Source organism: Phyllobates terribilis, unplaced genomic scaffold, assembly GCF_046119375.1.
Source record: "Phyllobates terribilis strain yellow unplaced genomic scaffold, ASM4611937v1 Scaffold_2__4_contigs__length_985480577, whole genome shotgun sequence".
NCBI lineage: Eukaryota > Metazoa > Chordata > Amphibia > Anura > Dendrobatidae > Phyllobates > Phyllobates terribilis.
In genome coordinates, this window is record NW_027362762.1 from 20,404,737 (window position 1) to 20,418,886 (window position 14,150).

A 14,150-nucleotide genomic window follows, 5' to 3' on the forward strand; every position below is an offset into this window, starting at 1 on the left:
CTAAAACAAAAAAAAGAGAAGAAAAATGGTCAGCAAGCAGCAATGTCACAGATAAGGAGGACAAAAAATGTGCACCGAGCTCATCCCGGCCGCCCAGCCCTTCCATCACGCAGTACATCATACCTTGAGGACATCCCCCAATCTCTCCCCTTTATCTTGAGACTCGCTTTCTCCTATCTTCTTCAGTTGCTCTTCCAACATGGAGATTTTTTCTTGAAGAATCTGGTTTCGTTCCTCCAGACTTTTCTGCAACGGGAACAAAAAAAGCCATAAAGTACAAGACGGTGGAAATGACAAACAAATGGAAACACTGCTTTATACTGCTTTCCCTTGGCAGAGCTCCTGTATTGCACGCGCCTCCACAGCCCGAGGAATGGGCAAACTAAGGGGGTCTGCTGGGGTTGTGTCCTACAGAGTCAGCAGCAGACGTCCCGAGACTTCCTTCAGGCTGTGTGTGTTAGAAAAGTGATGAGAGCAACAGGACAGGCTGTGGGAAACTACCGAGGGAGAATGGGGCGAGGAAGATACCATGGGAGGGATTCAACCTGCACCTTCTCTGTGACATGTCCAGGAGTGTGCAGGGAGCCATGACACAGATAAGCTGTGAAGAAGCAGCAGGCATGGATCAGACTCCCACTGTCATCATGACACCGGATAGGAGACGAGGTCACCATACATGAGCACGCGGTGTCTGCCATTGCTTGGGCTCGTCTCTGATAAGGAGGAGACTTGGGATGCAATGACATGCTGCAGATTTTTCAATGTGGATCCACAATGAGAATCTGTGACACAATTCAGTGATCAGAATTTAATAACACCACCCACATTGTAAAGGGAAAGGAAATCTCAGCGTGACATGAAGGACATGTGCAGATTCTGAGCAGATCCACAAGAGAGACTACCATTGTGTCGCTAAACTAAAAGCCAGATTTGGGAGTTAGATCCTGGAGGCGCTCCCATTGAATGAGGAGTTCCCCAATGGGTAATGAGACTTCTGTTTTTTCCCGTGGTCCGGATATTAAAAAAATAAATAAATCTGGATTTAATAAAAATATGCGATCAAGAGAAGATCACTGCTATACATTGAAATTGGTCAGACAATTCACACAACGCGTTTCTGCTCATAGAGCCTTCATCAGGATTAGGTAACGCTCTCTTTTTCTTTTCTCCCTCCCCTACAATTTTATCCCCAGGATTAAACTAAAAAACCAACTATTTTTACTATAGACTTTCTGCTGAGTCCTCATCAATGATCAAAGTCCCAAGAAAAAAAGCCATCCTTCCACCAGAAGAAGGAGTATTGATCTCAACGACGTGGAGACTCGTGTGCCACCAACGGCCCGTGAGCAGTAAGAGTCGGGCGTTCCCTCCGACCGGCGCACGTGGCGGTTTTTTACCTTTTCTGTTATTGCCAAGTTCAGCTCAGCCTCCAGCCGATTCTGCTGCTTCTGCCACCCGACCACCGACGCCTCGTGCTCCTCAGTGGTTTCATTCAGAGCCTCCTGCAGCTCAGCTAAGCGACCGGACAAGTCCCGGACCTGCGGAGAATGTGAATGGATGTCAGCGCACAACAAGATGCCGCCCAGAGCAGAAGACTGTGGCCCCCAACAGAAGACCACTCCAGCTTTAGAGTCTCGCTCTGCCCTTGGTCTCTTCTGTCCTCTGATGGTAATCCCACAGCTCCGGCAGGCAACGGAGGAGCCGAGCGAGCGACCCCACGGCTACAGCACGCAACGGAGGAGCCGAGCGAGCGATCCCACAGCTCCGGCACGCAACGGAGGAGCCGAGCGAGCGACCCCACAGCTCCGGCACGCAATGGAGGATCCGAGCACATGATTTCACCGCTGTGGCATGCAACGGAGGAGCCGAGCGAGCGACCCCACGGCTTCGGCACGCAACGGAGGAGCCGAGCGAGCGACCCCACAGGACAGAATAAGATGGTCGCAGATCAGAAACATCCCTTCTAATGGGGGGGCAGCCTCTACGATGGAGGACAAGGCGCTCACCTTGTAGGAGAGGTCTCTGTGCTCCTCGGAGAATTGGTCGTTCTTCCTCTCCAGCTGGTTCCGGTCCGTCTTTAAGTCCTGACATTGCTTCAGGGTGTCCCGGAGTCGGATCATGAGGCTGATGGACAGAGATGTACAGTGAACTCTATATACAAGGATCCGGTAACATTAACCCATTAATGACCAGGGCTGATCGGGCGTTGAGAATATACTTTATTACGATTTGCCTCTCTGCATTTCGGTAGCTCTGACAATTGTCACCGACCTCGCTCTATGAGGCCCGGTCTTATGACAGACACATATTAAAAAATAAAAAAAAAAAGCGACAGTCACCATTTTTCTCGTCATGTTTTTCATTCATGTTTTATACCCGACTCACCAGTCCATGTCAGGGTTTTTCATATATCATAAATGGTGGCAAATTAAAAAAAAAAAATACAACTTTCCACAAAGTCATCAGAAAATGTCACGGTGGAGCTACGGCGTCAGGAGCCGGCGTCTCACCTCTCGTTCTTCTCCCGCAGCTCCTCCAGCTCTCGCGGCTCCTGCTGATCCTCCTGCTTCTCGTTCAGGATCACCAGACGCTCGATCCGCTGCTGCATAAGGTAAATCTGCGCTTCTGGAAAGGCCATAAAGGAACACGGGTGTTGGTATCTAACAGCCGATAAGTGATCTAACATGGACGCTGTGATCTCCTCACACAGGACGCGGCGCCCTCCTGAGGAATCTCCACCGCTTACCTTTTTCTGCCAGCCGCTTCTTAGTCTCGGAGAGCTCGAGCTCCAGCTCATCCCGCAAGTCTCGTCCCTCGATCAGCTGCTTCCGGAGCCGCCGAATCTGGAACTGCGGCATGTGCAGCACCTCGCTCATCGGAGAAGAGGGCGAGTCCAGGGGCGAACTGCAGGGGACAGGAGAGCAGCGCGAGCCGCCGTCAGGGGAAAGGAGAGAGAGAGCAGCGCGAGCCGCCGTCAGAGGAAAGGAGAGAGAGAGCAGCGCGAGCCGCCGTCAGGGGAAAGGAGAGAGAGAGCAGCGCGAGCCGCCGTCAGGGGAAAGGAGAGAGAGAGCAGCGCGAGCCGCCGTCAGGGGAAAGGAGAGAGAGAGCAGCGCGAGCCGCCGTCAGGGGAAAGGAGAGAGAGCAGCGCGAGCCGCCGTCAGGGGAAAGGAGAGAGAGAGCAGCGCGAGCCGCCGTCAGGGGAAAGGAGAGAGAGAGAGCAGCGCGAGCCGCCGTCAGGGGAAAGGAGAGAGAGAGAGCAGCGCGAGCCGCCGTCAGGGGAAAGGAGAGAGAGAGAGCAGCGCGAGCCGCCGTCAGGGGACAGGAGAGAGAGAGCAGCGCGAGCCGCCGTCAGGGGACAGGAGAGAGAGAGCAGCGCGAGCCGCCGTCAGGGGAAAGGAGAGAGAGAGCAGCGCGAGCCGCCGTCAGGGGAAAGGAGAGAGAGAGCAGCGCGAGCCGCCGTCAGGGGAAAGGAGAGAGAGAGCAGCGCGAGCCGCCGTCAGGGGAAAGGAGAGAGAGAGCAGCGCGAGCCGCCGTCAGGGGAAAGGAGAGAGAGAGCAGCGCGAGCCGCCGTCAGGGGAAAGGAGAGAGAGAGCAGCGCGAGCCGCCGTCAGGGGAAAGGAGAGAGAGAGCAGCGCGAGCCGCCGTCAGGGGAAAGGAGAGAGAGAGCAGCGCGAGCCGCCGTCAGGGGAAAGGAGAGAGAGAGCAGCGCGAGCCGCCGTCAGGGGAAAGGAGAGAGAGAGCAGCGCGAGCCGCCGTCAGGGGAAAGGAGAGAGAGAGCAGCGCGAGCCGCCGTCAGGGGAAAGGAGAGAGAGAGCAGCGCGAGCCGCCGTCAGGGGAAAGGAGAGAGAGAGCAGCGCGAGCCGCCGTCAGGGGAAAGGAGAGAGAGAGCAGCGATAGCCACCATCAGGGGAAAGGAGAGAGAGAGCAGCGTGAGCCGCCATCAGGGGAAAGGAGAGAGAGAGCAGCGTGAGCCGCCATCAGGGGAAAGGAGAGAGAGTAGCGCGAGCCGCCGTCAGGGGAAAGGAGAGAGAGAGCAGCGCGAGCCGCCGTCAGGGGACAGGAGAGAGAGAGCAGCGCGAGCCGCCGTCAGGGGACAGGAGAGAGAGAGCAGCGCGAGCCGCCGTCAGGGGAAAGGAGAGAGAGAGCAGCGCGAGCCGCCGTCAGGGGAAAGGAGAGAAAGAGCAGCGCGAGCCGCCGTCAGGGGAAAGGAGAGAGAGAGCAGCGCGAGCCGCCGTCAGGGGAAAGGAGAGAGAGAGCAGCGATAGCCACCATCAGGGGAAAGGAGAGAGAGAGCAGCGTGAGCCGCCATCAGGGGAAAGGAGAGAGAGAGCAGCGTGAGCCGCCATCAGGGGAAAGGAGAGAGAGTAGCGCGAGCCGCCATCAGAGGGAAAGGAGAGAGAGTAGCGCGAGCCGCCGTCAGGGGAAACCCGCCATCAGATTCTTGCTGTTCACACCGTGGCTCCACCGCCTGTGTTACTCTAGGACGCCGCGGGTTTCGGAGAATACCTACTTTGACAAGTTGTCTGGACGATGAGTCTTGGCTGTGGGGTCCTAGGACGGTCCCTGAGGCTTCTTCCTGCCCCAGTTGTTTGACAGGTCTCTTATGTGCACATAGATAGACCTGTCAATCAAAGGGCTCATGTGGGGGAGCAGCCCGCTGCCGGCCTCAGACGAGTCTGTTAAGAAGCATCGTTCCCAGACAACTTTTCAAGGTTGCGTCTGTGGTTCGAGCAGCGCAAATGTGATGACAGGATCCCTTTAAGTATCCGGGCGGACATTAGACAGGGAAGGTTACCTTTTCATAGTGGACGATGAGGCGACGCGGTGCAGCTCCAGGAAGCGCACCTGTGTCTTCCTCGCTGTCACATTGGGGGACATGGTCTCATCGGAGCTGGAGGCGCTGTCACCGGAGGAGAGGACCCGCTCTGCCGGGGGAAAGAGGAGAACACTCAGTTCACAGACCCGGAAGTAGAACAGCAGGTAAAAGGGAAAAAAAATGTCTAGGAGCCGAAATATTTCTGTAAGTGTGTGAGAGAAGGATTTCTATCTATCCTGACTCCATCTTAGCTTCCGTCTGCATCTCTCTCTTCTCTGTAATGCAAGTCTATGGAAAGACGGTTTTGGAAGGTCTTTGTCTAAAGACTAAGAAATAACAAAGAAACAAAATAAAGTGTTAGTTTTAGCCACCTAGAATGTGAATGCCAGGAGTCCTATCCCAACAGCAAGCTTCAGCGTGGTTCTCTCTTTTTACATGTACTTAGATTTTACAGTTTAATTTGGAGCAGACAATGGATATACATCAAAGCTCCAGAAGATCACCCACATTCACTATGGAAATGTATACATCTGTTATATTAGGGACCACCTCACTACTGAAGTGACTAACAGGAGCCTAAATGTCAAAAACCCTACACAAGACCCCATTCTAAGACCTGCGCCCCCTTTATCCTGCGCTCTACGCTGAGCACTTACATTGGGGTTGTGTGTAAATCTGGTCAGTGACACCATTTCCAGACAACTTGCTGATTGCATTTCATGACACTTATTGGATGGCGGTAAAATGAAAGAGCGGTTCTGACACTTCGCTCCATGGCTGATATATATCACACAGGCCGAGCTTCAATATACACTGCAATACTCTGTACTACGGTATATAGTGAACGCAAGCAAGACCTCAGACAGGAAACAAAAGAAAATACAGAGGGGGCGATGCCAAGTATCTTAAGAGTCCAATCAGACTATGAAGTGGACCGCACTTCAACACAGTAGAGACCCCGCCCACATTTACTACAGCCATAAAGCGATCTTACAGTACACTGGGATTTTTATGCCCGATTTCAGCAGCTGCTCCCCCTAGTGTTTAAAAGTGGAAAATATCAAAACTTTAAAAATTATAATTTTAGATAAAAAATAGTTACTTTTTTTTAAAAAACTGTTGAATAAAAGATGTAAATATTTAATTTATTTATATATATTATATATATATATATATATATATATATATATATATATATATATATATATATATATATATATATATATATATATATATATATATATATATATATATATATATATATATATATATATTTTTTTTTTTTTTTTTTTTTTTTCCCCCCATAAGCTTGGGGTCATTTAGAAATTTCATTATTTTTGAAAAAAGCACTTTTTTTTTTTTTTTCAATGAAGCTAATATTAACCCCTTTACCCCCGAGGGTGGTTTGCACGTTAATGACCGGGCCAATTTTTACAATTCTGACCACTGTCACTTTATGAGATAATAACTCTGGAGCTTCAACGGATCCTCCTGGTTCTGAGATTGTTTTTTCATGACATATTGTACTTCATGATTGTGGTAAAATTTCTTCGATATCACTTGCGTTTATTTGTGAAAAAAATGGAAATTTGGTGAAAATGTAGAAAATTTTGCAATTTTCAACATTTGAATTTTTATGCCCTTAAACCAGAGAGATATGTCACACAAAATAGTCCATAAATAACATTTCCCACATGTCTACTTTACATCAGCACAATTTTGGAACCCAAATTTTTTTTTGTTAGGGAGCTATAAGGGTTAAAAGTTGACCAGCGATTTCTCATTTTTCCAACAAAGTTTACAAAACCATTTTTTTAGGGACCACATCATATTTGAAGTCACTTTGAGGGGTCTTTATGACAGAAAATACCCAAAAGTGACACCATTCTAAAAACTGCACCCCTCAAGGTGCTCAAAACCACATTCAAGAACTTTATTAACCCTTCAGGTGCTTCACAGGAATTTTTGGAATGTGGAAGAGAAAAATTAACATTTAACTTTTTTCACAAAAATGTTACTTTAGACCCAATTTTTTTTATTTTCGCAGGGGTAACAGGATAAAATGGACCCCAAAATTTGTTGTGCAATTTCCCCTGGGCACGCAGATACCCCATATGTGGGGAAAAAACACTGTTTGGGCGCACGGCAGGGCTCGGAAGGGAAGGAGCGCCATTTGACTTTTTGATTGTAAAATTGGTCTGAATAATTAGCGGACGCCATGTTGGGTTTGGAGAGCCCCTGTGTGCCTAAACAGTGGAAACCCCCCACAAGTGACCCCATTTTGGAAACTAGACCCCCCAAGGCACCTATCTAGATGCATAGTGAGCACTTAGAACCCCCAGGTGCTTCACAAATTGATTCGTAAAAATGAAATGAAAAAGTGGGAAAAAAAACACTTTCATTTTTACGAATCAATTTGTGAAGCACATAACAAAAGCAATTTTATAGAAAAAAATTATTTTTTAGCATCGCTTTATTCTGAGAGCTAGAACTTTTTTATTTTTCGGATGATGGAGCTGTATGGCGGCTTGTTTTTTGCGGGACGACATGACGTTTTCAGCAGTACCATCTATATCTATCTATCTATCTATCTATAATTGTCTTATCCAGTCTGTCTGTCTGTCTGTCCAGGAAATCCCACGTCGCTCATTGGTCCGGCAGCGGCCAATCAGCGCCGCGGGATTTCTGTCCGCGACCAATCACCGATTTGGGCGCCACATTTAAATATTGGCAGCGACCAATCAGCACAGCGGTGTTTAAATGTGGAGCCAAGATCGGTGATTGGTCGCGGTCGATATTTAAATTTGGCGCCCAAATCGGTGATTGGTCGCGGGCAGCGTCCGCGACCAATCAGCACAGTAGTGTTTAACTTTTGCGGCAAGATCAGTGATTGGTCGCGGGCCAAGACGGCGACCAATCACCGATTTGTGCGGTACATTTAAATAGCGGCCGCGACCAATTGGATGTCAGCGCAGCTCCCCGGTCCTCCCTTCACACCCTTGCCGCATGGATATCAGCGGCGCTGCCTGTGCGGATACTTCCGCTCCGAGAACCCGGGACATGAGCGGGCGCTCCCAGCAGAAGTATCCGGACCCGCAGCGCCGCTCCCTGGTCCTCCCTTCACATCCTAGCCGCTGATGTCCCCACAGTAACCGCATGGTGTTACAAAGGTCCAGACAATTGTGTTAAAAATCGCTGATTGGTCGCTGGCGCTGCCCGCGACCAATCACCGATTTGGGCGCCAAATTTAAATATCGGCCGCGACCAATCACCGATCTTGGCTCCACATTTAAACACCGCTGTACTGATTGGTCGCGGACGCTATTTAAATGTGGCGCCAAAATCGGTGATTGGTCGTGCCCAGCGTCGGCGACCAATCAGCACAGCGGTGTTTACATGTGGAGCCAAGATCGGTGATTGGTCGCGGTCGATATTTAAATTTGGCGCCCAAATCGGTGATTGGTCGCGGGCAGCGCCAGCGACCAATCAGCGATTTTTAACACAAATGTCCGGACCTTTGTAACACCGTGCGGCTACTGTGGGGACATCAGCGGCTAGGGTGTGAAGGGAGGACCGGGGAGCGGCGCTGCGGGTCCGGATACTTCTGCTCCGAGCGCCCGCTCATGTCCCGGGTTCTCGCAGTGGAAGTATCCGCACAGGCAGCGGCGCTCCCTGGTCCTCACTAATACGATTCCGCTCCCAGCTCCTCACCAATACAATTCGCTGATTGGTCGCGCTCTCCGCACGCGACCAATCAGTGATCTTGGCGCTAAAGTTAAACACCGCTCTGCTGATTGGTCACGGGCAGCGGCCGCGACCAATCACCAATTTTGACGCCACATTTAAACACTGCTGTGCTAATTGGTCGCGGAAGCCAGCCGCGACCAATCAGCGAGCTTGGCGCTAAAGTTAAACACCGCTCTGCTGATTGGTCGCGGCCGCTGCCCGTGACCAATCACCAATTTTGACGCCACATTTAAACACTGCTGTGCTAATTGGTCGCGGAAGCCAGCCGCGACCAATCAGCGAGCTTGGCGCCAAATTTAAACAACGCTCTGCTGCTTGGTCGCGGTGGCCGGCCGTGACCAATGAACGAGATGGGCGGCAAATTTAAACGCCGCTCTGCTCATTGGTCGCGTCTGGCGTCAGCGACCAATCAGCGATTTTGGTGCCAAATTTAAACAACGCTCTCCTGATTGGTCGCGGTCGCCGGGCACGTTCAATCCGTAATTTTGGTGACAAATTTAAACAACGCTCTGCTGATTGGTCGCGACCGCCGGCCGTGACCAATCTGCGATATAGGTGCCAAACTTTAACACTGCATTGCTGATTGCGCCTGGTCGGCCGCATACATATTCTAGAATACCCGATGCATTAGAATCGGGCCACCATCTAGTTTTTATTTACATTAGTCTTTTTGATCGCGTGTTATTCATTTTTTGTTTGGCGGTAAGGTGATAAAAAACGAAGCAAAAAACAATGCTTTATTTATTTTTTTTACCGTGTCCACTGAAGGGGTTAACTAGTGGGACAGTTTTATAGGTCAGGTCGTTCCGGACGCGGTGATACCAAATATGTGTACTTTTATTGTTTGTTTTTTTTATAATAATATTTATTGATGATTATATTTTTATTTTTGGTGGATTATTTTTTTTTAAATATTTTTACAATTTTTTTTTTTCACTGACAGTTTTTTTTACTTTTATTCTTTGTCCCACTATGGGACTTTCACTTTTTTTTCTCTGATCGCTTGCATGGCACAGGAATGGAGCACCTGCCATTGGGTCGTCATGGCAACATCCTGGAAGCCGGAAGAGGAGGTGAGTATCGGCGATCACCTCCCCTTGCCACCGCAATGCTGCGATCGACTTCGATCGCAGCATTGCGGGGGTTAATGTGCCAGGAGCGGTGCGGGACCGCTCCCTGCACATTGTCACAGCTGACACCCGGTACTATCAGCTGACACCCGGCGGCGATCGCGCCCGCACAGCCTGTGTGCGGACGAAATCGCCAGGGCGTATAAATACGTATCTGGTCCATAAGTCCCAGGGCACAGATACGTACTAATACGCCCTATGTCGTAAAGGGGTTAAATGAATCAGAAATCCACTCTATACATTGTTAATGTGGTAAATGACTATTCTAGCTGCAAACGTCTTGTTTTTATTGCAATATCTACATAGGTGTAGAGAGGCCCATTTCCAACAACCTCCACTTCAGTGTTTTAACCCCTTTACAGCCTGTGACGTATTAGTACGCCCCAGGCCATCACCCCCGGTTCAGTGAGGGCTCTGGCGCTGAGCCCTCACTGAACCGGGCACATGTCAGCTGATTCTTACAGCTGACATGTGCCTGCAAAAGCCGCGGCTGTTAACATGTTAAATGCCGCTGTCAATCTGACAGCGGCATTTAACATCGCTGCGCCGGAAGTACGTCACTTACCCCGCCCATTGGTGACCCCGTCACCTGATAACGGGTCACTGATGGGTGGGCATGACAACCCTGGGTCTGCAGCAGACCCCAGTGGTTGTCATGTGCTGATCGCTATGAGCGCCACCTAGTGGTCGGCGCTCATAGCACAGGAGCATTTCTGCTCCATACAGGTGATCTGCTGATCACCTCTATGTAGCAGAGGCAATCATACAAGTGCTGCTTCTAGTCTCCGATGGAGACTATAGAAGAATGCAAAAAGTGAAAAAAAATGTTTTTAAAAATATTAAACAAATATAAAAGTTTATATCACCCCCCTTTTGCCCCATTCAAAATAAAATAAATAATCCCCCATACACATATTTTGTATCGCCGCGTTCAGAATCATCCGATCAATATAAAAAAAGAATTAATCCGATCAGTAAACGGCGTAATGAGAAAAAAAATTCTAAACGCCATAATTACGTTTTTTGGTCGCCGAAATATTGCAATAAAATGCAATAATGGGCGATCAAAACATCGGATCTACCCCAAAATGGTATCCATAAAAACGTCAGCTCGACACGCAAAAAATAAGCCCTCACCCGGCCCCAGATCCCGAAAAATGGAGACGCTACGAGTCTTGGAAAATGGCGCTATTTTTTTTTTTTTTTTTTTTTAAGCAAACGTTGGAATTTTTTTTCACCACTTAAATAAAAAAGCAACTATAGATGTTTGCTGTCTACAAACTCATCCTGACCTGGAGAATAATGTTGGCAGGTCAATTTTAGCATTCAGTGAACGTGGTAAAATAAATAAGAAAAACACATCTGTGGTATTGCACTTTTTTTGCAATTTCACCGCACTTGGAATTTTTTTCCCGTACATGATATGGTAAAACCAGTAATGTTGTTCAAAAGTACAACTTGTCCCGCAAAACATAAACCCTCAAATGGCCATATTGACCAAACAATAAAAACGCTATGGCTCTGGGAACAAGGGAGCAATAAACGAAAATGCAAAAACGGAAAATCACAAGGTCGCGAAGGGGTTAACAGTACATTGTGTTTGCTAACTGTGTAAGAAGCTAATGGAGGTTTAGAAAACCCTTGCACAAGTATGTTAGCCCAGCTGAGAACAGTTTGGCTGATTTGAGAAGCTATAACATTGACCTTCCTTTGAGCTAGTTGAGAATCTGGAGCATTACATTTGTTTGTTCTATGAAACTCTCAAAATGGCCAGAAAAAGAGAAAATGTGAAACTCGACAGTCTATTCTTGTTCTTAGAAATGAAGGCTATTCCATGCGAGAAATTGCCAAGAAACTGAAGATTTCCTACAACGGTGTGTACTACTCCCTTCAGAGGAGAGCACAAACAGGCTCTAACCAGAGTAGAAAGAGAAGTGGGCGCCCCGCTGCACAACTGAGCAACAAGACAAGGACATTATAGGAGAGCACAAACAGGATCTAAGCAGAGAAGAAAGAGAAGTGGGCTCCGCGCAGCACAACTGAGCAACAAGACAAGGACATTATAGGAGAGCACAAACAGGCTCTAACCAGAGTAGAAAGAGAAGTGGGCGCCCCGCTGCACAACTGAGCAACAAGACAAGGACATTATAGGAGAGAACAAACAGGCTCTAACCAGAGTAGAAAGAGAAGTGGGCTCCGCGCTGCACAACTGAGCAACAAGACAAGGACATTAGAGTCTCTAGTGTGAGAAATCGACGCCTCACAGCTCCTCAACTGGCGGATTCATTAAATAGTACACGCAAAACGCCAGTGTCAAAGTCTACAGTGAAGAGGCGACTCTGGGATGCTGGCCTTCAGGGCAAAGGGGCAAAGAAAAAGCCATATCTGAGAGCGGCTAATAAAAGGAAAATATTAATATGGGCAAAAGAACACAGACATTGGACAGAGGAAGATTGGAAAAAAGTTTTATGGACAGACGAATCAAAGTTTGAGGTGTTTGGATCACACAGAAGAACATTTGTGAGATGCAGAACAACTGAAAAGATGCAGGAAGAGTGCCTGACGCCATCTGTCAAGCATGGTGGAGGTAATGTGATGGTCTTAGGTTGCTTTGGTGCGGGTAAAGTGAGAGATTTGTACAAGATAAATGGGATTTTGAATAAGGAAGGCCATCACCCCATTTTGCAACGCCATGCCATACCTTGTGGACAGCGCTTGATTGGAGCCAATTTCATCCTACAACAGGACAATGACCCAAAGCATACCTCCAAATTATACATGAACTATAGGGAAGAAGCAGGCGGCTGGTATTCTATCTGTAATGGAGGGGCCAGCGCAGTCACCAGATCTCAACCCCATTGAGCTGTTGTGGGAGCAGCTTGACCGTATGGTGCAAAAAGTGCCCATCAAGCCAATCCAACTTGTGGAGGGGCTTCAGGAAGCATGGGGGGAAATGTCTCAAGAAACCTCAGCAAATTAACAGCTAGAAAGGTCTGCAATGCTGGAACTGCTGCAAAGGAGCATTCTGTGACCAAAGCAAAGTGTGAAGGAGAAAATTATTCCTTCTAATAAAAATCATTATTTCTAACCTTCTCAATGTCTGGACGATATTATCTAATCATTTTACAACTCATTTGATAAATAAAAGTATGAGTTTTAACACATGTGGAATTATATACTTAACAAAAAAGTGTGAAACAACTGAAAATATGTCTTATATTCTAGGGTCTTCAAAGTAGCCACCTTTTGCTTTGATGACTGCTTTGCACACTCTTGGCATTCTCTTGATGAGCTTCAAGGGGTAGTCACCGGAAATGGTTTTCACTTCACAGGTGTGCCCTGTCAGGTTTAATAAGTGGCATTTCTTGCCTTATAAATGGGGTTGGGACCATCAGTTGTGTTGTGCAGAAGTCTGGTGGATACACAGCTGATAGTCCTACTGAACAGACTGTTAGAATTTGTATTATGGCAAGAAAAAAGCAGCTAAGTAAAGAAAAACGAGTGGCCATCATTACTTTAAGAAATGAAGGTCAGTCAGTCCGAAAAATTGGGCAAACTTTGAAAGTGACCCCAAGTGCAGTTGCAAAAACCATCAAGCGCTACAAAGAAACTGGCTCACATGAGGACCGCCCCAGGAAAGGAAGACCAAGAGTCACCTCTGCTTCTGAGGATAAGTTTATCTGAGTCACCAGCCTCAGAAATCGCAGGTTAACAGCAGCTCAGATTAGAGACCAGGTCAATGCCACACAGAGTTCTAGCAGCAGACACATCTCTACAACAACTGTTAAGAGGAGACTTTGTGCAGCAGGCCTTCATGGTAAAATAGCTGCTAGGAAACCACTGCTAAGGACAGGCAACAAGCAGAAGAGACTTGTTTGGGCTAAAGAACACAAGGAATGGACATTAGACCAGTGGAAATCTGTGCTTTGGTCTGATGAGTCCAAATTTGAGATCTTTGGTTCCAACCACCGTGTCTTTGTGCGACGCAGAAAAGGTGAACGGATGGACTCTACATGCCTGGTTCCCACCGTGAAGCATGGAGGAGGAGGTGTGATGGTGTGGGGGGCTTTGCTGGTGACACTGTTGGGGATTTATTCAAAATTGAAGGCATACTGAACCAGCATGGCTACCACAGCATCTTGCAGCGGCATGCTGTTCCATCCGGTTTGCGTTTAGTTGGACCATCATTTATTTTTCAACAGGACAATGACCCCAAACACCTCCAGGCTGTGTAAGGGCTATTTGACCAAGAAGGAGAGTGATGGGGGGCTACGCCAGATGACCTGGCCTCCACAGTCACCAGACCTGAACCCAATCTAGATGGTTTGGGGTGAGCTGGACCGCAGAGTGAAGGAAAAAGGGCCAACAAGTGCTGAGCATCTCTGGGAACTCCTTCAAGATTGTTGGAAGACCATTTCCGGTGACTACCTCTTGAAGCTCATCAAGAGAATGCCAAG

The 14,150-nt window shown here is 48.3% G+C and overlaps 1 protein-coding gene across 3 annotated transcripts in view; it reads right to left on the reverse strand.

The window, feature by feature from the left end:
• NUMA1 (nuclear mitotic apparatus protein 1) overlaps positions 1 to 14,150 on the reverse strand; it is a 52,611-nt gene that overhangs the window by 16,147 nt on the left and 22,314 nt on the right. For all 3 annotated transcript variants that reach the window (XM_073661166.1, XM_073661167.1, XM_073661165.1), the window contains exons 8-13: positions 4,796 to 4,925; positions 2,747 to 2,904; positions 2,511 to 2,625; positions 2,007 to 2,124; positions 1,398 to 1,538; positions 124 to 246 (exon numbers count right to left, since the gene is read on the reverse strand). In XM_073661166.1, the coding sequence (XP_073517267.1) occupies positions 124 to 246; positions 1,398 to 1,538; positions 2,007 to 2,124; positions 2,511 to 2,625; positions 2,747 to 2,904; positions 4,796 to 4,925 (785 nt within the window). The remainder of the gene's footprint in view (positions 1 to 123; positions 247 to 1,397; positions 1,539 to 2,006; positions 2,125 to 2,510; positions 2,626 to 2,746; positions 2,905 to 4,795; positions 4,926 to 14,150) is intronic.